The sequence below is a fragment of the Calypte anna genome, chromosome 17 (assembly GCF_003957555.1).
Source record: "Calypte anna isolate BGI_N300 chromosome 17, bCalAnn1_v1.p, whole genome shotgun sequence".
Lineage (NCBI taxonomy): Eukaryota > Metazoa > Chordata > Aves > Apodiformes > Trochilidae > Calypte > Calypte anna.
In genome coordinates, this window is record NC_044262.1 from 4,026,091 (window position 1) to 4,052,337 (window position 26,247).

At 47.3% G+C, this 26,247-nt stretch overlaps 1 protein-coding gene across 1 annotated transcript in view; it reads left to right on the forward strand.

Moving 5' to 3' along the window:
- Positions 1-8,333: 8,333 nt before the first annotated feature.
- COL27A1 (collagen type XXVII alpha 1 chain) overlaps positions 8,334-26,247 on the forward strand; it is a 143,150-nt gene continuing 125,236 nt past the window's right edge. Inside the window, exons 1-3 of the mRNA XM_030461514.1 lie at positions 8,334-8,923; positions 16,999-17,069; positions 20,663-22,104. Of these exons, the coding sequence (XP_030317374.1) occupies positions 8,868-8,923; positions 16,999-17,069; positions 20,663-22,104 (1,569 nt within the window). The 5' untranslated portion in view covers positions 8,334-8,867. The remainder of the gene's footprint in view (positions 8,924-16,998; positions 17,070-20,662; positions 22,105-26,247) is intronic.

Consider the following 26,247-nt stretch of genomic DNA (forward strand, 5'->3'; position numbering starts at 1 on the left):
TGATTAAATTGTTTATACTGTATCTAACTTGCTGTAACGATAACTGCTTCTTGCTTGGCAAGTTTGGCCCCATCAGGGGTGAGCTGAGTGCATCCTGAGAGGGTGTTTCATGGGAATGGAGGTGATCCAGCCCTGACAGACCTGAGCCTTGCATCCATCAGGTCCAGCAATGGGTCTAACAGCCTGCAAGGGCTCCTGAGCTTTTGGTCCTTGATGAAAGGTGCCACTGTGAAGCTGCTTTGATGCACTCTGTGCAGTACAGTTGCATTCAAATCACAATAAAATTTTTTTTAAAAGCAACCAAACATCTCCCAAGCTCTGGAAACAAACAAGCAAACACAGTTCCCTTCCATGAAACTCATTTCAATCAGTTCATTTTATTTCCCTCTTCTCTGGGGAGGAGGGGATTTATTTCACCAGTGGTTGTATAAATATTGACTTGATTTTTTTTTAATTTTTTTTTTTAATTTAACCTGGAGGAAGAGACACAACCAGGTCTCTTACTACTTCTTACCCAAACATCAGTAAATACAGTCTTTCTGCAGTGGCTCCAGTTTGGAGAGCTTTACCAAATACTATTGCTATTGAAGTGGAAAAAGAGTGAGAGTGTGCAGCTGTGAAGAAGTGTGTTTGCTGGAAGAAAAAAAACCTATTAGCTTTGAAGCAGATTTGTATACTCTCAGTTAGTGTACTGAGTGTGTCAGAAGAGAACCTCTCTGTGAAAATGGGTTGAGTTTCTGCTTTCTGTGTTAACAATTCAAGAGAAGTATGAAGAAATCAAGTATTGTTCTGCTCTAAGTGGCACAGATTGCGTCTCAGTCAGTGCAGATAAAGGGCTAGGGATTGTCTACTGTACTCCAGAAGATGTATTTGAATTGTGTGTTTAATCAGCAGGGTGTTTTTTTACACAGAACTTTACAGCCAGATAAAGTGGCAGGATCTCTAATGATCTGTGCATCTGGACGATGGCACGTTGTGGTGGATATAAAAGCTGGTTGGGAAAGAGATTAACTTTCTCCTGCAGGAAAGGCTGCTGCCAACTGCAGACTAAAGTAGTAACAGTTCACTGGCAGGGCTTTATGTTTGAAGGTCTTGAACCACTTTACACATATGATCTATATCACAAGCTTCACTCTAGAGACAAGAAAATAATGGCACAAAAGCAACGGTTTAAGTTGCTTCAGGTCACCCTGCAGGTCACTGGAACAGTGAAAACTAAAACTGAGCTCTGTTGAGATCTAGGTTAGTGTGGTGCTGGACACTGCTGCTTCCAGGCAGAGAGGAGCTGACTGCTTCAGGCACAGACATCCAGGACCAAACAGCTGTGAAGAAATGAGGTAACTTCTTTCTCACTCATCAGCCACATCACTTTTCATCAGAGCAACTGCTTGCAAGAATAGCTGAACACAGTTGCTAAAGGAAACAGTCATAGCACATTGTAGCTTAGATTAGGCTAAGCAGTTCCCTGTTATGCTTGGTTTGTACCTTAAAGGTACTCTCAGATTACCCAAATCAAATCACAGTTGTTTTGGTGTTGATACCTCAGGACTTAGTGGAGTACAAGCTTTTGCTTAACATACAGGTGTGTGCACTGCAAGGGGTATCTCATCCTTGTCACTGCTAGAGAAGTTTTTTGGTGTCACTAATGAGGCCAGTGCAGGGTGGATCCCAAAAGATGTTAATTGCACTTCTGTCTAGTCTTGCCCTTCCCTCATTTTTGGCTGGGACTTGCCATTTTCACTTCAGTTTCTTCCTGACACAAGACAGGTATTACTTCCTTTTTACCAGTAAACTGTTCCCCCAGGCCCACCCAACACCAGTTCCCAGGGTTTTCTTTCCTCCAGCAGCTGAAACTCTGCTGTTCCTACTTTTGAAATGTGAAAAAAGGAAAAAAAAAACTGAACAAAATTTTGTTTGACTTGAAAAACCATTTCTTTTTGTTTTAAATAGTATCTCCTTAAAGGTTGGGGATGCCAAAAAGGTGATTTAAGGCTTTCTGAACTGCTCTTCCTTTTCCCTCCTCACCGAAACTATTCACAACCTGACCCAAGTTTAGTTTCTGTCTTGCACAAAATCTTTGTCCCAGGCATTTTCCCTGTACCGTGCTCTTTTGAAGGCCAAAATCTTGCACTGATTTCTGTTTGTTGCATCTGCAAGGTCTCAGGCACAAGCACTGATCCCCCTGTGTGTCAGTGACACTGGGACATCCAGGAAGCTGAGAGACCACACTGGAAGTGGGCAGAACTGCCTAAAATTTTAAGTGTTGTGGAGGGGGGACTTGCAGAATTCAGACTTAAATTGTACACCATGGTTTCTGCTTCCTGCCATAGTACCAGGCTGGTTTGGTAGTGATCACAGTGGCTGCTGTCCTTAATATGCAGGAAATTACTTAGCTCACTGTGTACTTTTATGTACTGGTGCCATATCCATCTTTGCCCTGGGAAGAGGCACTCTCAGGCTGGTTCTGTTTCATGAAGAAAAGATGTGCTGTTTCTTTAGAGAAAGATCCAGTTACCTGCACTCACCCAGGATAACACAGGTCTGTCTCCACCAACCAAATAGGGTCCTTTGGCACAGCAGTGGGAAAAACACTTGTGCTTGCTGATGCATTACTGTGTTTAACTAGCAAACCTCCAGCATGGAAGAAATACTGCTCCATGTGGAGCAGCCCAATGGGAGATTTTGTATTTTCTGGTAGTACCAGTGACTGAATAGATCCTGAAGCAGGGATAGACTGAATCCACCCTAGGAACAGATAAGCAAACATAGAAAATGTAGCAAATTAAAGGATGTTAGCACAGCCAGGCAGCTTTTGACAGATATCTTAAATAGGAAAATCAGAATCTAGGAGCTGTAGTATCCCCCCAACAAAGCATGCCAGTCCTTTACTTCATCGTGGCTTATGCTTCTTGCTTGTAACATCAGCTAAACAATTTGCTTTGCAGCCAGCCTGTAATACTGTAGTTACTTCAATATCTAAAGAGGAGGGTATGACAGGGTTATAATCAGCAGGCAGCATTTTCTTGGGAAGGGTGGGCTTGGACTTGTATCGCTGCATTGTGTTTCCTTTCATTCCAAAGGAAAAAGGCTGTGTTTAATCATTAACAGCCATTCCTACCTCTCTGGCCAGGCAGCCTGGTGTGATATGGTATAGCTGGAAAGCACAGAAAGATCAGTCTGTGCCAGACATGGCATCTCCACGGCACAGGTCTGGAGACAAAAGACTTTAGTGTTCTTGAAAAGAATTTAAAACATTTTACATCAAAAGGCTGCAGAAGTTCAAACATGTCACCACTAGCCTGTGGCACGGGGTGGGATAAGGTTTGTCAGAAAGGCTGTGGAAAGGGGGAAAAAAGCACTGGGCAGTAAGTTGGTTGTCTCTGTGATGTTTTTGAACTTTCTGTACACCTCCAATATCACTAATACTCTCCATAGCACGCTGGGAACAAGAAACATAACCCACATTAGCTTTTGTATCACAAAATAGCTGTCAAACAGCACCAGACTTGAAATCAGAAATGAATGTTCTGCTTCCTCAGCCCATAGCTCCTGTTCTTGCAGTGGTGGCTGTCTCTAGAAAGGGAAAGCAAATAGGAGCATCAGCTAACTGGGCCCCAGCTGGGCCAGCTTCTGCCTTCATGGAATTTTTAACTTTGCCATGGGTGTAGAGGATTATCAGCACCCAGATGAAGTTCATCAGCAAGATTCTGTTCATGACCAGATCCCTACAGGGTAGTGAGGACTTTGTTCTGGGGCTTGCACTAGTGCCAGTCATTCAAATGGAGCTCACAAGTGTGAGAAGTGTCAGTGCAGTCACATTTAATGCAGGATCTGGAGAGAAAGGTGATGTAGGGAATCCTGTGCAGGGAATTACATACCTGGGAGAGCATCACAAGAAGTGTGGAGCATGTAAGGACAGAGGGACTGGGCTGCTGTCAGAGTGAACAAGAAGGGACAGAAATGGTTGCCTTGGTGCAAATGTTTCAGTGTTGCCCTGCCAGCCAGGGGTCAGCACCAGACCCTCTGCCTGCAGCTCTCTGGGGGCTTCCTGCTGATGGCATTTGCACCACAGATGCTGGGTCACCCCCACAAGATGTCCCCAGGAGTTAAGAAACTGGCACACCCAGTCCCACCCATTTCACTTCCTGGATTACATCCCCTGTGCATGGGCTGGGGATGACTCCTGTTTCCACGGATGGTTAATCCTTCAGTCGTCCTGGGTTTACAGGCATGGATCCAGCCATCTCCAAGAGCCCCGCTCCATGTGACAGATGGTTTTGGGCCACACTACACAGACTCATCTGTGTCCTCCTGTGACTGCAGGGACCACTGCCCCCTCCATGGCAGTGGCACTTCCCACAGGGTGGTTCCCTTGTCCCTGTGTCTCCAGCAACTCTGAGCCAGGTACCAAGTTTAAACATTCCTGATCTAGCTTGGGTGCTGGTCCCTAGCCCAGAGGGGAGTGAAAGGCCCTTTATCCCACCTCTCCTTCACATGTTTGTTTGATCCCTCCCACAAGTTTTTGTGGTGCCTCGGGTTTCACACCACCAGTACCTTCTGCCTGATCATGCCACGGTTTTAAATCTGAATTAGGGTATTTATCTAAATATATCCAAATGGATCCCTGTAATTCCTTGTGAGTTCTGGGGGCAGGGAGCAATTCAGGAGACTTTTGACTTGCGTGAAGGTAAAAATGATTGAACTGTAATTCAGTGCTGTCCTTCAGGCCAAGCCAAACTGGGAGGGCAAGCCCAGGTTAGTGTCTGGGATTCCTCTGGTCCTTGAAGTTGGGCACTGTGAGTCATGAAGTGCAGCTGTAAGGAGTGCTAGCCATGGCTCCTAGATGCCTTCATGCTTGGTTTTCCAAGAGGAGCAAAGAGACAAAACAATATTAATAAGAGCCTTGATGCTTAACCAAGGTAGGGATCCTGAGGAGAGGTGGGTACTGATCCTTCTGGAAACTGGCTAAATACAGATGAATATTTTAAATGTTGTATTTATTCAGGGAGTAATGACATGCTGCTTTTTTGGAGGTGCATTTTGTCAAAAGCAAGTGTTCTGTTCCCAGTGTTGTGTGGCGTGCAGTGGTATTTTCTCCTCCCCTGTACTTTTCTTATTTTGGCTAATTAAACTAGAACAGTCCATTCCGATTTTTTTTTCTTCTTCTTCTTTTTTTAATTTCACTGCTGTAGTGATTTACTTCAGTTTATTTAGTGTTTTAAAATGGCTTCTATTTAAATATGGAAGGGAAGAAAAATAAATCTGCTAAATATATTTCTATTCAGATCATATGTTGTGGCTTTTCTCTTTTTGAAGAATGAGGTCTAATTTTTGAACCTGAATTCACTTGGCACTAGTTTTGGCTTCAGCTATGTCGGGTTTCCTTTTGTTTTAAACTAATTCCCTTTTTCCTACTGCTGGGCTACATTTATGTCTCCATTCTAGCAAAGCTTTTATGCATGTGTTTGATTTGAAAGCATTCATCTGAACAAAGTTAAGTATGTGCAGAGTATTTGAGGATGGGACTCTAAGCATGTTTTATGGTGGTCCTCAGTGCAGTGCTGTGGACCTGAAACATTTCCAGTTCTTAACAGCTACCCAAGCACATCCCATTCACATACAATCATTTTTTCTTTCTTCTCTGTTCCTTGCTCTGGGAAGTCAGGGCCTTGTTCTTTTCTGGGAAGAGCAGGATTTTTTTGAAGGGAAGGAAGATTACTAAATACTTGTTGCTTTTGGAAGAGAGAAAAGGTAGAAAAGAGCAGGAGGATACAAGGTGTATTCAACAGCACTGGAATTTTCACACACTCCTTTGCAAAGTGTTTCTTTAATAGATCAAAGCTTTATCTTAAACACTTAGGCTTGGCTAAAATATGTTTCTGAGTAAGGAATGCATGACTGAGAAACACAGAAAGAACAGCTGGGAGAAAAATAGCTTAGACAAATGGAGATTTTCTGTGAGCTCTGACAAGCTCTGTGTCTTTTTGTCCCTACAGCCCCAATCCTCAAAGCGGGTCTGGATGGGTCATCTGGGCTCCTCAGCCTTCAGAGGGGTTTGAGGCAGGTTTGTCTGTGCATCTGAGCTTTGTACAAATATTTGAATGTTTAACTTAGCTGCACTCTTCTAAGAAGGTTTTCTTGAGGACAGTGGACTGTGAGGCTGTTGGTTATCTATTCCAGTCATAACACTACTTATTACAAATTTTTGTCACTTAAAGTTCCATCTGTGATAACAAGCAAAGCAGCAAACTACAGATGCTTCTGAGCAAATGAATGAAATCTTATGCCTATAGAAACTGGGAGATGCAAAAGCCCAGTCCTAGCAAGCAACAACTAACTCAAATAGATGTATTAAAGAAGTCCTCAGCATGCACAGTAACAGAGGACGTTATGCATACAGGAACTCTGATTTATGGTGGAAACTTTAATTTTTGGCCACATTCTAAGGTCAGTTTTTTAAGTAAAATCTGCATTTCTGAGTCAGACCAGTAAACCCTGAATTTTCTCCTCAGAGAGTAACATCATTCCACTCTAGTTTGAGGTTCAGGTACTTAGTGGGTAGATGGTGATCCTGTTTGTGACTGTATTTGTTCCACGGGGGTGTTTTTAGTGCCTATACCCAGGTTTGAGGTGCTTTAGCTTTGCATGGTCCTTCCCCTATCCCTGGGGATGATGCAGCCCCCCTGGCTTTGTGAAGAAGATAATGAGATGGCTCTATTTGCCCAGCCCCGTGCTGGATGCTCAGCACCCTGCAGGACCTGTCCTTTGCCCTGGAGACCTCACAGCTCAAGGAGCTGCAGCCTGGAGCAGCAGTGAGCACGTAGCTCTTCACCCACAGCTCTTCTCTCCCTCCTTCAGCTTCATCCCTGCTCCATCCCTTGACCCCTGCCTCCCCGTGCCTGCAGAGCAGCCCTGAACCTGCCCCTCGGAGGCTGGATCTCTGCTCATTAGCTGATGTTTGCTGAAACCGGATACCTGGGGCACCCCAGCCAGCGGAGTCCCCTGGCTGCAGCTATTTAAAAGGACAAGGGCAGCCTTATAATTTCCACCTCTTTTACATCCATGTCCCTCCCAGCGCCCTGTCCCAAGCTCTCTTCTCTCCTGGATCCCTGCAGCATCCATGACTCACGATTGGAGCGACGGCCCGAGGGAGACCTGTGGAAGGATTATCTGTTGAATTTGGGGGAACCTCAGCCTTGCCAGAGAGCCTTGCTTTGCTCAGGGCCCCTCAGCCTGGCAGGGGCTCACTGGCCCCCAGCGCAAGAGACACCTGGAGACTGAAGGGGAAGGAGGGGAGGGAAGGGGCTTGGGATTTTATGTGTTTTTTCTTTGCTTCTTTTGCTTTTTTCTTAATTATTATCGTTTCATAAGAAGTAGAAATTGCTGTAATCTGCTGAGATAAATGAATGCTGGTGAACGTGGGGCTGTGAGGAGACTCTGCACAGCCTCTCCCCTCGCTGCAAAGTAAGTGCCCAAGGCAGAGATGCTGTGCAAGGGTGAAGGGAGCAGGGCCCAGGGGGCACCCAGGGTGCAGGGAGGAAGTGGGAGGGCTTGGGGTGATGGGCTGCCATCACCCACCTGAGGGAATCCCAGTTTTCCGTGTCCTGGTGTGGACAAGAGGGACTTGCTGGTCACCCTGGGGTGTGCAGGGCAGCTGAGTCCCAGCTCGGTGGGATTTGCAGGAGCAAAAAGAGGAGGGGGCACAGGGCTGCAGGTTTTACTTACACTCAAGTCCCCTCTCCCAGCAGAACTGGCTGAGGAGGCTTGGGATCTGTCCTGCTCTGGTGGACCTTGCACAAGAAAACTCATGCCCCCTCCTCTGCCCTGCGGGGCTTCAGCTGCTATCACTCGATGGTGGGAGGGGGTGTGTGTGGTGGGGGTCTGGAGATATGGGAGCAGGGGTAGGGGGGCTTTCCTCCCACCAGCCTGACCCCCCCTCCACTGGCTCCCAGCCGCCTCGGCCCAAGGAGAAGCCGTGGCAGGTACTTTGTAACTCGGGTTCTTCACCAGCCTCGGGGAGGTGGGGTGAGAGGTGGGCAGAGGCTCCTGGCCCCCCTGGCAGGTGAGTGCAGCCCGGCACCCACCTCCATCAGCAGCCCCCCCCCAGCCCAGGGGCCTGTGCCCATCCTCTGCTGCCTCCCAAGGGTCTCCGGTTGCTTCTCTGCAGCTCTTCTGGCCGAAGGAGTTTCTTTTTTATTTATTTTTAATTATTTATTTACTTTGTATTATTTTTTGTAAGTGCTTCGGTATTACAGAGGAGGGCAGCAGAGAGAGGCGGCAGGGACATCCTTAAATAATTTTCATTTCTCAAAATCTGCCTTTTCCTCTTCTCTCTAAGTCCAGAGGAGAGATCCTGGGGGTGGGGGGGGGTGGGAGGCACATCTGCACTGCAAATAAAAATAATAATTATAACCACCAACCAACCAACAACAAAAAAGTAACAGCTAAGAGAAAAACAAAACCAAACACTTTAAATCAAGGACTTTGGAAATCAGAGATCACAGAAATTGTACTATTAATAAGGAGGGGGAAAAAAAAAAAAAAAAGGCAGCGAGAAATCCAGCGAGCATGGTCCAGCCTGGCTTCCTAGCGTGTACTTTCTGTTCTCTCTCCTTTTTCCCAAGGTAATTGCAGTCTGCCGAGAGGGAGTTAAATGGGATTAAAAGATCTGTGTAAGCAAAAGGACCCAGAAGAGAAGGAGGAAGGAGTGAGCCGTCCGGGCCAGGGGGTGCCTTTGACACAGCTGAGCCCCTTAGAGAGGCAGAGAGCTGAGCTCCTGGGAAGGATGTACCCACAAACCGGCCTGTCCCCCTTTTTCTGATGGATTGCCGCAAAAATTGCCCGAAAGAGACAATGCACTAAACGTGATGGAGCCGGAATCAGAGCCGGTCTCCAGACTCAGAGCTACAGCAGGAGGCAGGGGGTGAGTACAAAGTCCGATTCCTCCCGGCTCCGGGGAAGGGCATCCCGGGCGGGGATGGGGGGGCCCGGGGATCCCGGGAGGGCTGCGGGAGGGGGAAAGCCGGCCCGGGAGGGGAGCCCCGCTCCCGGGTGGCTGGGGATGGGGAGGGGGAAGACATTCCTATTGCCAGGGGATGATGTGAAAACTCCTGGGCTGGAGGGGAGAATGAACGGGGAGAAGGGAGGCCACGCTGGAGACAGAAGGGGGGGAGGGAATGGGGCTGGAGTGTGCGGGAAGAGGGTGAGAGTGGGGGGCTCCGGGCCGGGAAGGGCAGGAGGAGCACACATACCCCCCCCACCCTCACTCCCCTCTCCCTCCACTCTTCTCACACACCGGGGAAAGGAGCTCCCAACCCGGGAACTGATCCGGGGAGTGGGAGCCGATGTTGCACCCACGCGAGATGAAGGCACAGGCGATTCCACCTCCCCGCTCCCACTCCCACACCTACACCCGTCCTGGGCAGGGGGTGGGGGGAGGTTTCCCCAGCCCCTCCTGGGACCATGGGGTGGATGTGCTGCTCGCTGAGCCTGTCCCGCGGGGACGTGGGGACACGAGTACCTGGAGATCGCCGCCGCAGTCCTCCGGGAAGCAGGAGAGCCAGGGGAAGGGCTGGGGCACGGCCAGAGGCAGGCGGGTGCGTGGTGGCATGTTCTTCATGTGCTCCTTAGACACAGGCGTGCACAAATCCTGCTTTCTGTACATGTGTATATAAGAAGCTTCAGCACGCACCCTGCCCATCGTCTTCTTCACACAGCCAGGCCCAGCTTTTACTATTTTCATTGTTAAAATTGATGGTGGTGGTTGTTGTTATTTTCCTGGGGACTAGCAAAGGGTTAATCCCTCTGGTTGCGTTGTCGGATGTAATGATGATTTACCGACACTCCCTTGGAAAGACTGGGATTCTTCTGCCTGGCAGTTTGAAAAAGTTGTGTACAGGATCCCTTCTGCTTCTGCCAGGCTCGGCTCGGCTTGTGAGATGGGGTGAAAGGGTGGAAAAGGGGGAAAGAGGGTTTGGGGGTAACTTCCCCCCACCCCCCTCCAGCTCGAGGGTCACAGCCGCCCCTTCAGCGCAGGGCTGGAGCCCGGAGCTGGATCAATGTGCAGTTTCTTCCTTTGTAGCTCAGCACACGCTCCCTGCTGCATGTGTCTGTGCGTAAAGTTATGTGGAGAGAGCAGAACTGCTCCCAGGGGCTGCACTCAGCTCTCCTTGAGAAGTTTTATGTATGTTTATATACTTACAGGGACTGACTTTCAGTGCTTTAGGGTTTGTTGGGTTTTATTTTCTCGTTGTTTGTTCGGGGTTGTTTTCTTTTTGCCCGGACGTGGCTGTGGCATGTCTGGAGATGCTGGTAACTGCACCGTCTCCCAGTTGCACCTTTTTAATGTTGGGCATGGTCTGGAGTGAAATGTCTGGCTGGGACTCTGCGAGGGTGGCTGTCTGTCAAAAATTGACAAATTTAAAGGGAACAGATAAAGATTCTTTTGAAACACCGAGAGCAGCTCCGCTTCCTAGCGAGGGGAAGGGCACCGATGCTTGGGCGATACTTGGCATGAAGCACGGTCACTTCTCTGAGCAACAGGTTCTGAGCAGGATGAAGAAGTTGACCACAACCGTGCTGCAGATGAGGACAGGGAGATCCTGCTCCAACCTCCAGGCACGTCGGACCCTGCCGAGGCCGGGGTTAGCAAAGAGGGAGCCAGGAGAAGGCAGTGTGGGTGCCTGCTGGCTGGAGGTCCGTGTTCCTGCATCTGGGTGTCCCGGGCCAGCACTGGGCAGGCTCAGGCGGTGCGAGTGTTGCGGTGCCATGGGAAATCTGCGCTTTGGTGTTTTCTGGTGTGCGTGCTTTTGTTCCCGGGATCTCCTCCGGGTTCCGTACCTCGCCAGCTGCTGCTCCATTCCCTTCTCAGCAGAGGTCGCTTGCTGCCCTTCTCATTACCTCTCCATGGACTTTTTTTTGGTGCTGGGCTTTGATATGCTGGGAAGAGTTGAGTGTTGTGCATCCTACCAGTCCCACAGCTGGGGGGTCCTGCTCAGGCCGTTAGTGCTGGAGAGGGTCCTGTGAGCCCCGACCTGGCTCCTGGACTCTCCAGCCCCCCCCCTATGCTGCTAGCTCTTTCTTGGGTGGGTGAAGGTGGTGCTGCCTCAAGGCAGCAATAAGAAGCTTGTCGTGTGTTCCCACGTGGCACTGGGGTTCCCGCTTGTCCCAGCACTTCTGCAGCATCCTCTGGAGCAGAGCTGGTGGCTGAGGAGCTGCCAGAGATGCAGGAGACCAATGGCTGGAAGTGGGAGGGCTGGCTCACCAGGGAAGGAGAAGCACTTGCAGAGTGTGCTCTAGCCTTGTCCTGGCTGGAGCAGCCGAAGCTTGTAAAACCAGGAGAACACAGTTTTACAGACTCTGCAAGCTTAAAAGTGCCCCTCTTGATCATTTCTGTTGATGCATTTTTCCTGAGCAGAGGCTCACTAAACCACAGAAGGTTTTGCATTCAGCTATGCCTCAAGTGTGTCCAGACAAGCATTTGTGCTGTTCAGTTGTGTTTGTACCACCTTGGGTCTCTTCTAGCCCCATTACCATGTGCTGGCCTTAGAGGTGACCTTCCTGATGCTCCTGGAGGCCTTTGCTGAGTGCCTGCTTGTTATCAGAGCCCTGGTTTGCTGGCATAATGCTGCTCTGGGGCTGCCTGCCCCATGGACTGGATGAGAAAGCTGTAGGCAGGGTGGTACAGCACCCACCTAGCACCACCAAGGTGGGTCAGCCCCTAGGAAGGGGCTGGATGATGGCCTGACTCCTGCTTTAAGAGGAAAAGACTATTTCTTGCATGCAAGCTGGGAAGGTGATCTGCTGTCAAATTGTGGTACTGCCAGGCAAATGCAGCAATGGAACAGGCAGCAAATGATGTGTGTGTGCTGGGTGCCTTGGGTTGAGAGGAGGCAATCACACAGCCTCTGGGGGCTGTGTCCCATGGGGAAAAGGCAGTCTCACAGCCAGGCTTACAAGCTGCCAGGTCCCCCCTTCTATTGCATGGATGTGCATCTCTGAACAGGTCCTTTTAATAAAGGGTTGAAAGGACAAAATCTGCCCTGCTTGAAAAGTGTATTTATGGAGGTTACATTATTGATCAAGGGCTGCACAGGTTTTGTGGAGAGGAGCTTGTAGGAAATACCTGAGCAGGGATAGATACAGAGCATGTGGGTTCTTTTCCCCTCTCTCTTTCTTTGCCAATTTGTTGGAGGCATAAGGAGTAATGATGGACACGTAGTGAAGTGCAAATGGAAACAATGGGGAATTCTATACAGCTCTGCCAAACCCCATTCACAAAATGAAGTTATGCAAAGGCGTTTGTTGGAAGGACAAAAAAAGGAGTGAAATGACAGATCACACTAAGCACTTCTGTTTATTAAGGGCTCCAGCTACTAACTGAGAACACAAAGGCAAGGGCCAGCAGTGAGTGTTGTCACTTCAAACAGCAGTCAAGTCAATAACCCAGGCAGGGGAGGTGAGCAAAGAGAAGGCCAAGTAATAGGCTGCTAAAAAAGATCCCCCTCATTCTAGGAAGTTGCTGGGAGGGATCTGAGAGGGTCTTTGTGCCATCACAGCCTCCTCAGTCAGCCTGGCATCTAGGAGGTGAGGAAGCAAGTTGTCACCAGAAGGAGCTCAGAGCTCTGGTTAGCTCTGGCCCAGCTTTGTGCAGTGAATACACAAAGATGCAGATTACAATTAGGAGCACAAGGGCCAGTGTTTTGAAACCCATCAGCCCTCTGTCTGCAGGTATCAGCATAAACCCTTGAAAAAACCAAGGTGTGAGGTGGCTGCAGGAGGGAGGGTTGGCCACACTGATGCTGAAATGGTGCCAGAGAAACCTTGGGAACTTCTGGATTTGCATGTATGCTCCAAACTCTGGGTGGAAGACTTCAGGCACTGCTGTTCATTCAGGATCACCCCAAGAAATGGTTGGGGTGCCTGCACACACCAAACAAAGTCTTTGACTGGAAATGTAGATCAGTAGCTGGTTTAGACTGCAGAGAAGGTCCAGCAAAGGACTGTGCAGGGTTGATATAGGAATAACTACAAAATGATGTGTTCCCTCTCCAGAAACAGAGTGAGAGGAAAAATATTGGAGCTTCCAGAAGTCCCCAAAAGAGAGCAGGAATCTGCTGTGCAAGGCATGATACTATTACAAAATAAGATTTCTACCTCAAAAAGCACTGAGTGGAATTAATGCTGTAGTGCAATTTTAAGCCTCAGGAAACAGCCTGTGATTTTTGTTTCCTGTTAACTACAAAAATTGCTTTGGAGTCTTTTAAAATATCACATACATGCAAAGGATCCTAAGCAATACAGACATTTTCTTCTTTTAAAATGCACTGTTTGATCTACAGCTAGAAATGCAGATTTGCCTTTCTTGAAAACCAATTTTCAGCATCTTCTGGTATTTTGGACAGAATAAGAGGCACCTGAATGGAGGAGAGTGGAGGGAATTGCTTTTCCACCCTGCAATAATGTTTGCAGTTTCAAAGACCTTTACCCACTGTAAGAGAGGGAGAAAAAAAATTAAACGCTGCTTTGAGCCCTTGTAACATTTTTTCAGCTTCAACCCATCATCTAAGCCTAAACATGTCTAAATCACTTGGGCTTTTCCTTTTTTAATTTAAAAAAGCCAAAATTGTTCCAACAGCTTCCAGAAATTGTGGAGAATTAGATGATCACAACTGTTTTACAAATTGCTTCAGCTTTGTCAAACTTGCACTTTTTTCAGGATAGCTCCTGACCAAGTCTGCCCTAGAGGCTATTGTCTCACTGTCCTCCTTAGGTCAGTGTGATGCTCTGTTCCAGTGTTTGTCAGGTAAGAAACCCTATGGTCAACAGAATTTCCCCTTTACTTTTGCTCTTGAGGTTGTCACCCTGAACATGATTTTTCTGGGGCTAGCAGCAAGACATGCTGTGCACAAGTCACCTGGAGAAGTGGTAACTCTTCTTTAGTCTCCAAGTTCCAACTTGCTGCTCTAATAAGTGATTTTTCAGTGCTCAGTAAGAAGATGGCAATGAGTCTGCAAGCTGAAAACCCAGGGCACAGCTTTGCAAGTTCAAAGGCTAATTAGTGGTGATTTTATGAGGTCTCCAGATGGGTGCAGATCATCATAACTGTTCTGGTCCTGCAGCTGCAGCAGAAGTGGTGCCTGGACTTTCTGGTTGCTTTTTATTGGAATTCATCAAGATGTTTATTCTTGGCTGCTACCTGTGTGCACATGGTCCTCACTGGGAAGATGCAAAAATTTACACCAAGTCTGGGAAGTGTTATTGTTTATTTTAGTATTTCTCTGTCCTTCTACGTCTGTTGTCTTATGTCTTGCACTTGTGACACTGGTTAGTTCTTACAGATTGATCTTGAGAGTTCAGAAAGCACAGCAAGGCAAAATTAGGATGCAGTTAGTAGTTTCAGTATAGAGGGAGTTTGCATTGGAACACTTTTAGGATTTACACGGGCTCAGATCACAGGTGTATAGGGGCACTTCTTCACCTCATGACTGTAGCAGTGGGATCCTCATTCTGGTATTCAGACACCAAGCAATAAAAGAACTCAAGTCTTTTAGTGGGTGCCTCTTGAGAGAGTCTCTGTGGAAATCACTGGTTGTGGGAAGCTGAGATAAAGGAAAGGTGGGTTTGATAGCTCTATATAAGGAGAAAAATCTTCCCTTCCCATTGCTTCTCAAGCTGCTTATGCAATCCTGTTGCTGCAGAATTGTAACGGAAAAAGAGGCTGCATTATAAAATCCTGCAGTAATTAACAGCCCCATCACTCACAGGTCTGCCACTTGGAAGCTGCTTTTACTTTTTCCATTAAGATGGTGAATTTTGCCAAAGTGTTTTTTTGAGTGTTTTGGCACTGGGCCCTGCTCTCAGCTCTTACACTGTTGGCTGTGTGAGGGGTCCAGGAGCAGGGCTGAGGCCAGCTGGATCCCACACTGTGCATTTGTCTCCTTTATTGCTCCGTCAGTGTCACTGGAATGAAATTACGTGCTGGATTTTCCCCTAAGGCTTGTTCCCCTCACTGTGTTGGTCAACAGGGATTCTGGAAGCAAATTTGGGTTGTGAAGATACCCCTGCACTAAAGAGCTGGACTTCACTTAGGTGTCTGGTGTGCACCAGTGCTTGTGTATAGCTGTTCAGATCTGATCCTCACCAGAGCAAAGGTGTTCCTAGTGCCTGGGGCTCCTGCTGCCCCTGGAGCTCATGTCATGTTGGTCATCTCCTTCCTGTCTTCCAAGTCAAGCTCAGCTGCAATATCCATCAAAGTCTTTGCTCCACGCACAGGTGGGATTGTGTCTGCATCTTAGAGGTCCTTTCATGAAGTGCATTTTAGCCTTTTTTTAAGTAATAAAAAGATTTCTGCTAGAGGAGCCCATGAAGAACCATCCTATTCTTCTCTTCCTACCTCCCCTGAACAAACTGCAGCAGCAGCAGCAGCAGCAGCTCTCCTTGGACTCAGCAGCATCTTCAGCCCGAGACCTGTGTCCTGTGGGATAAAAATAGATGGAAAACAACCAAGTCTCCCCAGCTGGAGCTCTCTTTGTGCATAGTGAGGGTTTCTTGGTTAGCATATGTTTGGCTATAGGATATGGCTAAAGATTACCTTGATTTGGCTATTCCAAGCTGTTGTTCCTTCATGATTAAATTAAATGTCCCCAGAACTCCTGAAAATGCAGCCCAGTGTCAGGGTAATGGAAAGAGCAAAGAATGATGTGGGGCTGCTCCAGTACTTTGTCCCTTCAAGCCTTAAAGTCTAAGTTAGTGGCTGGATTCCTGCATGGATTTCTCTATTCAAGGCCAGGTTTCCCCATGATGTGTAAATCCCCGTGGCTTCGTTTTAGCTGTGGGAAAGGGTCTCCTGCACTGTATGAGAAAATGGCCCAGGGTAATACATTGTCTGTCAGGATGTTTTCTTGTGCTAAAGCTGAGGCTTGATGGCAGGAGAAGAGTGGTCTCTAATCCCCTTTGATAAATGATTTGTCTCTGCCAGATCTGGAGAGAGCAGCAAGCTGCCCTCTGGCATTGCTGTCTGTATCCCAGTGTTTGCACTGCCTTGGCTTAAACAAAGAACAACCTGTGGATGTCCCACGTTGCTTTCTTCTGGCTGAGGGCTTTCTGTAGTTTACATTTTTGTCTCTGCTCCTCCAGCAGCCTTTGCTGCTCAAGCTGTTAAATATCATCTCTGGAAGATGAGGGAATTCAATCTTCAGACTTTCCACTGACAGTTTTAAGTGAGCTTAACCAAGGAGTTTCCTCTCTTTGTTATTTGGCTACAAATCAAGGAAGCTGGTGAGGGAAGGGGGGGCTTCAGCTACCTTTCTGGTAAAAGTTTTCCTCTCTGCTGGCACTTCAAGGTTTAATTTAGTTAACTGAAAGGTTTGTTCAGTTCCCTCTCAGGCATGAAAGGGCCAGCCAGCACACTGCACTTGGGAGTCTGCAGCTCTCACACTTTCTAAAATTTCTTGCCAAGCCAAGCTAATGAGGATACAATTAGTGGCAAGAACATAGGATGCTGAGTGGTTAGAAGCTGCCCCCATCTTTGCACCTGGGTGTAAAACAAGGAATGTAAGATTTTTTGCATGTTTATAATATTCTTCAGCATGCAGTAGAGCAACAGGACTCTGTTTGCTGAGGTGCAGGTGACATCTCACTGCATCTCGGGGGTTTTTCCCCATATCCTCATGGATGGGGGGTGAGTACCAAAAAGTAGCAGTAGCAAAGGGACTCCTGACCTGGCACTGGTTACGATGCATCTCAAAACACTGGTCTGATCCCCTCTAATGCCAGTGAGAAAACTTTCCACTGAATTCAGTAGCCTCTAGATGACTGTACAGTGGGAAAATGAAATCTTGGTCAGAAAAAAGAGCTGTTCTGCATATGCTGGACACACGTGGACACTGCTACTTTAGTTCACTAGACTTGTGATCAAGGAGAAGGCCCTTAATGGAGCAGCTAGATTTTGTTCCTAATGTTGTAGAAACTAATTTATTTATTTTCTTCCAATTTTAGGGGATTCTGCTTTCTCTGGACTGTGCTATGTTTTACCTGGCTCCTGGGATTTACACAGGGAAATTCTGAAGGTAAATTACACTTTTTTTCCCCTTCTTCTCTTCCAACCAAAGTAACAGCCAAGTCCTTAGGTATTAGTTTAGGAACATCATTTAATAATGTCTGAGCCTAGTGCACAGAATTAAATACATTTGTCGCTGATCATTGCAGTACTGATGATACAGATGATGCAGTTAACAGCTGGCAAAAGAACCAGTTTTTTAACAGGTGATTACGTGCCCCACAGGACTTTTAGAAATGCCTGTCTGTCTGCTGGAGCTGGTGGGAATGAAGCACTTTGTGTCTAAAATGTCACTGGCATCTACCTGCATTTGTTGGTACTTAACTGCTTTCAGAAAGTGCCCCTTGAGGCTGGGGCATTAAGGAATTAAGTGTCTCTGGCAGACACTCTGGTTTTTCCTTGACTTGAATGCAACCCAGTCATACCTCTGCAGGCACATAGGATGTAATGCATACAGAAATTATGTGAGTTCTGACATTAAAGGCAAAAATAAGAAAGAAAAATCCCACAGAGGGGACTGATGATAGAAAGACTGTGGCTCAGTCCCTGTGCTGCAGGAGAAGTGTTGTACACCTTCACCCTGTCCTTACATCTCTTCTCCAAGCATCCCCTCCCAATGCTGCTGAGGAGAGGACAAAAGGTTGGGCTAGAGTCATCAGTGACTCACAAGAGGAGATAGCTTCAGAGTAGAAAAAAACCCAAAAATCATATTTATAAGTGGACTAGCAGGCTCCAGGGCTCTCCTCTTAGTCTCCAAAGCATGAAGAAAAAATAGAAAGCTGGTCAATACTCAGCTGTAAGCCAGCCCACGGAGCACTTCTGATGGGGGGGGGGGGGAATAAATACATCCCCTCCATCAGCAGTTTTGAAGAATGTAATATTTTCCAAATTCTGCTTCAATTCAAAGAGGTGAACATCTGGCTGTATTACTTAGGCAGTTTTCAGAGCAAGTTTTATGTCAGCTCATAAAGATTTAGAACAAATACCATGTCTTGGCATCTCTTTTCTCGAGTAGATTTTAATATGCTATTTAGATTCATCTGTGTCCATCATTTTACTCCCATGGTAATTATGGGATGGTGCTATGTCTTTTGGTTGTTACCATCAATCTAAAGGAAAACCTTAGTGTGGTAGATAAATCCTCTCTGACAATACTCTCTGTAATAAAGGAATTTTAAAAATCTTGCTTGGTTTCCCCACAGTGGGACTCAGGCTGCTCTTCTGAGTGCCAGGAAGGAAAAACTTCCAAGGAAGCAGAGGCTGTAAGGAAAACTTGGTGACCTGAGACTGTATTATCACTCAGGATTTTCAAACATCATGAGGTTTATAAAAGCAAATAAGAACTTGTTCATAAATCTGTGTGAGGATGAAATTAAGCCAATACTGTGGGCTTTTGAAAACACTGCAGTTACTGCTGTAAGGCTTAGGGGTCTTCCTGCACACTGAAAAAAATCAAGAAATGCAGAGGATGGTTATTGAATAAGTGTTACAAATCCAAAAGATCATGAGGTTAGTGAGTTCATCTGCTGTGCACTGACTAAGGCCCTGGCCAGTAACTTCTGGAAATGCAGTGTTTATTCAATGCAGTTTTAGCTGTGGGCATCACATCTTGACTGCTCGAATATAGCAAGATGCAAGTTATTTCTCTCCTGCTTTTTGTCTTCCTTTTCTTATAAACCTTTTTTGTGGGGAAAGTGAGATGGAAAGAAAGAGATGGGAAGGAGAGCAATAAAACATTTTATCCCCTCTTTCAGAGATGGTAATTTGATTGTTCAGGAATCACTGTGCATATCACTTTGTGCACAGTCTGGTAGAAGTTCTTCCCAGTTGTTCAAGTGTTGCTTCAGGAACATTACAGCAAGTTTCAAGGCACCTAGGACCAGGCAGCTCTAAGTGAATGGTTTTTTAAATGATGTGTTTTGATGGAAAAATTTACAGAGGGAAAAAAAAAAATGAAGAGGGAAAGAATGCTGTGTTAAACTTGGAGCTACTTGAGGAAGTCAAAATTACCTTGCATTTTACGTTAGCTGATGACATCCCATCATCCCAGGGGATGTGCTCCACCAGCCCAAGACAGCCAGCATAGGATGGAGAGGCAGACAGGCTGGGTGCAGAGGAGTCCTGAGCTGTGTGCCTGGACCTGGTGCTGGAAAATCCACATATATGTCCTACATGAGGTCTGATTCAAGCAGGTTTTGCGTAGGCATCTCAAATTTGGCTTTACCTTAGAGGGTTTTGAGAGAAAGGAGTGGTTGGGTTGTGCTTTTTCCTTTTTCTCAAGCAGTGTTGAATGCAGTTGCTAATGAGACAGCTGGACTGGTACTGCAAACAGCAGCAGCATCCCCTGAGCAGGGAAACAGCCTTAGATCATTCAGGGCAGCTACTGAATAAGTAGCTTCTGGAGGGTAAAGCATCTGTGCCTGGTAGAGACACACCACTCTCTGTCTCTGGGAACCTAAAAACACATGTAAACATTTGAAGCTGGAGTCTAGCTCTTAGTTTAAGTGGTAAATTTGTTTCCTTAGGGCTAAATCCTGATGCCTTTGAAGTTTGTGGCAAGGGTCATTTACCTTTGCAGTTTTTCTCAGGAGACCTCAGCATCTTCCCCAGTTAAGTAGTTCAGCTGGAACTACCACCAGCTGGCTTCAGTTTGTGTTGCTGTTGCCTGTTAATCTGCCTTGGACTCTGAGCTGTGTGACTCCTGATAAACACTGGGGATGGAAACCAGAGGATTCTGCTTGTTTGTCCATTGCAGACTTCTCCTGGAGTCAGTGGAGTAAGATAGGTGCCTCTGGACAGCAGTGCCTCTCATCATCTCTTGAACAAGGCACCCAGCTCCTAGGTGACAAATGCTGGGGATGAGCCCTACCTCTGCTCCTCAGTGGCAGCTATAACTAATTTCTCAGCTCTTTAAAAACAAGCCTGTTTCTTCCAGCTTATTAAAATAATTCAAGGTTGTAAGATGATCTTCTGGGAAAAAGGTAGAGCTGTTAACAACTTAAAGTGGTTCAGTGAAATTTAGGTGCAGTTTTTTTCATGCTGGGAGGCACCTTTGCTTCCTTAAACTCTCCAGAGCCTCAAAGATCAAAAGCTGTTTCTTACTAATTTGGAGAGAGACAGATAGAAAGCTTTTGGTCCCTTTGAAAGTTCTCTTCCTTGCCTTCTGGGGATATAAAATTTTGCAATCCCAGCTCTGTCTGTTGTTCAAATTCCTTTCCAGCTGTGTGGTCAGTACTCAGAATTAAATCCCAGAGAAGTGGGCTATTGGTGCTCAGTGGGAAATTTCCTTGTAGTGAAGTCAGCTCCCTTCAGAACATCTGGAGCTGGTCCGTGGTAGGACAGGACAGGACCACTAGCCAGATACACCATGGAGCTGATGCATTTTGGCAATTACTGATGCCCAAGTTGAGCAAGCACTTCCTCCTCACTCTATGTGTAGAAGAGCTCTGTGCTCTCACTTCTGGTTATATGAATGTGTACGTATGAGAGGAATGGTTGGGGTTTCCTTTATCCTGTTCCCCTTTTGTGTCTGGCTTGGCCTCCATGCCCATCCAGCCCTTGCATTGCCCCACACCTCACATTTTGTTTGTGTTTCCATTTCAGATGTGGATGTTCTTCAACGACTGGGCCTGTCAGGGAAGAGGCCATCGAGTGGGTGGTCCTCATCACGGGCAGTTCCTCAAGGGGTCATTCCTTTCAAATCAGGGGTCATCTTCACTCAGCGAGCACGCGTCGAGGCACCGGTCAGCACCATCCTCCCCAGAGGCTCCAGCACTGACCTGCTCCTGGTGCTGAGCCTCTGCTCCCACCGAATCAACAACGCTTTTCTCTTTGCTGTCAAGAGCAAAAAGAAAAAACTGCAGCTGGGGGTCCAGTTTGTGCCTGGGAAGGTCATTGTCTACGTGGGCCACAAGCGCTCTGTATATTTTGATTACAATGTCCACGATGGCCAGTGGCACAATATGGCCATCGAGATCCGTGGTCAGACAGTCACTTTATTTACTTCTTGTGGGAAGCACAGAGTACATGCGGATTTGCATTTTAAAAAGGACGAGGCATTAGATCCAAGTGGATCTTTCCTCTTTGGGAAGATGAACCAGCACTCCGTGCAGTTTGAAGGAGCCATCTGCCAGTTTGATATTTATCCTTCCGCCAAGGCAGCTCATCATTACTGTAAATATCTGAAAAAACAGTGCAGGCAAGCAGATACCTACCGGCCAACCCTCCCCCCTCTCATCCCTCTCCTTCCCAGGGATCCCCGTCCCTCCCTGAGCACCCCGCAGCATATGGAGCCCTCGCTGCAGGGTCTGAAAAACTTGACCACTGCTGCCCCATCCTTGGAGCTTGGCAGGGTCACTGCACCCCCAAAGACTCGGGGTTCAGGTGCAACAACTGTGACACTGGTGTCATCCCCACCATCACTGCCAAGACTGACATCCAAAGCCACAAAGATCACAGTGGTCCCATCTCCTGTTCCATTGAGTACTGAGACACAGCCACCCACCTGGTGGCTTCCTCGGGGGACAGTGACAACCCCCAGGGTGTCTCGGCCCACTCCCAGCACACGTGTGGAGCTAATTCCCCATCCCACTGTTAAAAAGGCCTCACCAACAACCCAGAGCCCTGCCACAGCCAGTAGGAAGGAGTCCAAGCAAGAGACCAAAAAGAAAATCAACCAAAAACCTACACTTGAGCCCTCTGCAGCGGCCAGTACTACAAAGCCAATGAGGAGGATGACTGATAACACAACCAGCAATGTCCACTTTGTCACCCTAAAGCAAACCCCACAGAACCCAAGCCACAGGCCTGTTCCAAAGAAGCATGTGCCATCCCCTACCAGGAAAGTGTATCCCACTACAGTCCCTCTGGCGTTCACCAAACCACCCCTGGGCTCTGTCCGTCCCCTCTCCAGAGCCAGGGCACAGAACTTCAACTTCACAACCCCAGCTCCATCTGATGGCTATCAAATCTTTGATGTGCTTGGACCCACTCCATTTCCATTTTTTCTGGGATATCCAGGCATGAAAGGAGAGAGAGGACCTCAGGTAAATTCAGGTTCTTAATGCTAACTATTCCCAGTCACAGATCAGCTAGAGGGCTGGCAGGCCATATCCTATGAGGGTTTCTAGAAAGCTTGCTAAATGTGACCACTCATAATAGCAGCCAAGCACTATTACACTCCTGATGATGACAACTTTAGCATTATCTCATTGTAAACTTGAGTGCTCTGTGGCTGTAGTTCGTGATTAAAGTTGCTGCTTAGTGATAGATTTAAGAGAAGTAAAAAAATGAATAATCCCACCTTCTTTCCTAAAAGTTGCTGGTTAAAATTTTGATGGCCAGGTTAGGGTTCTGTTCCACCCCGTGGTCTCACTGAGGGCCAAGAGTACAGAACTGGGCACTTTCCAAAGAAAACTCAGGTGCCTCAGAAACATGGTGCAAGTTAACTATTCTTCAGCCCTGGTTATTAATTTGTTTTCTACCTGAAATTCACATTTCCAGAAAAGTGCCCTGTTTCAGCAAATGCAAGTACAAGCTTTGCTTCAGGATTTATTTTTAAACTAACTCTTATTATGGTATAAGTTAATTATTTTTTTAATGTCTCGTAGCCCACACTTAAAGCGTGCAAAGAGTTTCCTTTATAAATTTAACAACTGCATTCCACACACAATAACCACTCTCAGGTTGTGTATCTTGGCTATCCCCAAAGTATACACACATTTTGTAACGCTAAAAGCAGCAGGGCCACACTAATTATCTGCTAGTTTTGGGGTGTTTTCAAATGCAAGAATGCAAACATGTTCTTGAAACTGCAAAACTTTGGGAGGATTTGGTGTTCCAGCCCAAGCCTTTTGTCATATTGTCTGTAGGAGAGAGGGGTTGTACATGTAATGGTTTCCCCCAGACGGAGTTTTAAGTTGCCAAGTTCCATCCTAGAGCAACTTTTTATGGCTTGAATGCTTAAAATAGTAAAAAAGAAGGATTTACAGTGGAAATACTGAGAGTAGCTGAAGGTATACAATCAACAGCTCGTGTCTGCAGATGTGCTGCTCGTGGTTGCAAGTATCACCTAAAGCCAAATGGTTGTGTTTAGCTCAGCCCTTGGTGCTTACCTGCAGGGTTTGCTTTCCCTGCCTGCTCCAGTTCAAAGCAGCAGAGTGATCTCTCTCCTTGCAGTTTGGATGAGGACTCACTGGGGGCTGGGCAACCTTTTTCCAAGGGTCCCACCTCCAGGAGAGGTGAAGGTGGTGGCAGGGGGACGCAGCCCTGTGCTGCTGCCTGACTTCACAGGCACACATCCCTGTTGTTGTCTTTGTACTTGCAGAAGTTTTGCAAAACCCCTGAGCAGACAGAATGAGCTTCAGTGATTTTATCTTTGGGCACTCTGGGTTTCATGGAGAGGCATTTCAAGCCTATTTCCAAGAGGAGAAATCCAGCAGTTGTGAACTTCTCTTAAAACATTACCTATAAGTGATAAAGCAGAGCTTTCTGCTCTGAGCCCAGGGAAATCCTGCTCTTTTTCATCTTCTTGCCCTTGCAAGTGACACAAGGGTGACCAAGCTCCCAGCTTTCATTTCCCCTGCAATGTAAAGAACTTATGATTGAACTGGAGTGGAAAATCCCTCTCAGCTTGTGAATCATAGTGAAGAAACAGCTTGAGGCTGTGGAGGGCTGAGGGAAGAGACGGCAGGATTTTTCCATCCTGTCTGAGAACAACCAGAGTCCTAAATTGAGGGAAAGGAGAACATTTTGAGGCTCTGTCTGGCTTTATCCAATTTGAGTCCTGGAAACAAAGTAGGCACTTTGAGAAGGAAAGGTTATGGCTGGGCTGCAGCTGCCTGCCCTGCGTGCTTGATAGCTCCTCTGACTCACTGAGACCTCTGTACCATATGGCATTGGATGTCTCTGACATGGGAAAAGAAAGGAGAAAAAAACAGAATGGGAATGTTGAGAAATTAGTGTAGCACTCCTATGGCCAGACAAACATGTTTCAGAGCAAGAGCTGATAAATGTTCTCTGCTTGAGTAATTACCTGGCGCCGTCCTCCTGTTGTTGGGCAGACGTTTCTGATGAGGTCAGTACAGCCCTTCCTGCTCTGCTGCTTGATATAACAGCCTGGATGGGGTAGGTTAGGGGCTGGGAATGTCACACATGAGTAGAAGGGCAGGATGATGAATTAGTTTTCCCAGGTGTGCTGCATGATACGAGGTCGTTTCAAGACAATGTCAAGCTAGGCAGAGGAATGTGGATGGGAAAGTGAATTTTACCTTTTCAGCAAGAATTGGGGCCCCATTGACAGTGATCTCTGGGCAGAGGCAGGCTGGCAGCCAGCAGCACTCTGCCTCTCTGGCTTTCCACTTAGGGAAGGACCATCTCTCACCCTCCTCATCCCCAAATCAGGATGTGATTGACAGCCAGGTGCATGGCAGTGATCACTCCAGTGGTCCCTGCAATTCTGGCTTTGTGAATGCCACCAGAATAACCGTGTTGTAAGTTTGGCTGTGCAGAAGGGTTGCATCCCCACAACAGAAAGAGATGTCTACAGGGTTAGAGGAGGGCAAGCAAGAGGCTAAAAGGGTATGTTCACCTGGGAGTGAATGGCAGCACTCTTCATGGGTGAATCTGTCCTGAAAGTCCAGCATGGTGCTGTGCAACAGGAAACCGAGCTGCTGCATCCCACGTGGAACTAATGGTAGGGCATTAATTCTTCAGGAATGTTGGGTTTTTCTGGGAGGCTAGAGGAGGGAGAGTATGCTCTTAAAAAAGAAAAATTGCTTGGGAACCATTAATAACCACAAGCATCTGGGATCTCAGCTCTGCCTTTTCTTTTTTTTTTTTTTTCTTTTTTTTGGAGGGGGGGAAATAGCAAAAAGAACACCCAAACATCATGAGGAGTCAGTAACTGAGCACTGACTCAGCAGCTGGCAGTCATCCCTCTGAATCATCCCCAGGGCTGCCTGCAGCACCTCTGCTGAGCCTTGCTCCAGGTCTTCCATCCCTGCACAGGGCCCACTGGGCCTTTCCTGAGCTTGCAGAGCAGCCAGACCCCAGCACATGGCTGTAAGTAGCTTGGACACACACCAAAAAAAAAAAAAAATTATGAAAATTAGTATTTTTTCCCACATGTCAAGCCTGTAGGCCCTTGCAAGGTTGTGATGTGATGTGATGTGATAGGTGTTTTAAATCTTTTGGTGGATGGGGTTATCATTTGCCTGTCTCTACCAGCAGCAGGTTTGATGGGGAGGTTTAGGGGGCTGCAGCCCTCTCCCCTGCCCAGCAAAGTGCCTGCTGGGCTGGCTGAGCTCTGAGCTACTGTGATCTGGTGCAGCCCTGGGGTATGGCTGGGTTGTACACAGCACAGCCCAAGTTTGACCTTTCTCCTGGATGAGACTGTCAGTCCATCTCCTGGATGAGACTGCCATTCCACAGCTTTTTTGACCCCACAAACACAAAGCCCTGTATTGACTCCCCTGACCGAGGGTTATTTTTACAGCAAGAAAACCATACCTGCTGCTGAACGTGTTAGAGAAGAGGGCCGAGTTCACTAAGTGTCTGTGGAAGCAGTGAGTAATGCAGGAGGAGCAGGGAGAGAGGGAGGGAACTCGTTCCCAGTGACTCCCCCCGTATCCCGAGTCGGAAGCGTCCCCGGGCGGGCGCTCCAGCAGCTCCGGTTTCCATCGGCGCGGTGTGCGGCCAGGAGCCCCGAGTTCGAACCCTGGTGTCGGCAGCCCAGCCAGAGGGGTGGTGTCCTGTCCCTCTGGCAGGCAGCCTGCCTGCGTCCAACAGCAGATGTGTTTCTGAGCCCGTCCCCAGTCTAGACTGCTCCAGCTGCCATCTTCCGCACGAGTGGTTTGTCTTGGAGCCGCCGCCTTCCCTAACGAAGCAATCCTTGCCAAGTCCATCAGTGGGCAGGGCAGAGAGAGGTGATGGGGAACGCTGATAAAATGTGAGGTGCCTCTTCCCGGTCTTTCTTGTACCAGAAAAGGCTCCTCAAGTTTGACAGCTTATGATAAATTCAGGAACACACAATGTGTTTGAATGTCTCTTAATGAATGAGTCATATTAATAGGAAAAAAAAAAAAAAAAAGAATAGAAAAGAAAAAAAAGAGATGGCACGTTTTGTGTAATTCATGGGAAAAGTTTCAGCCTCACTCACACAGTTGGATTGTAATTTTTGCTAATTTATC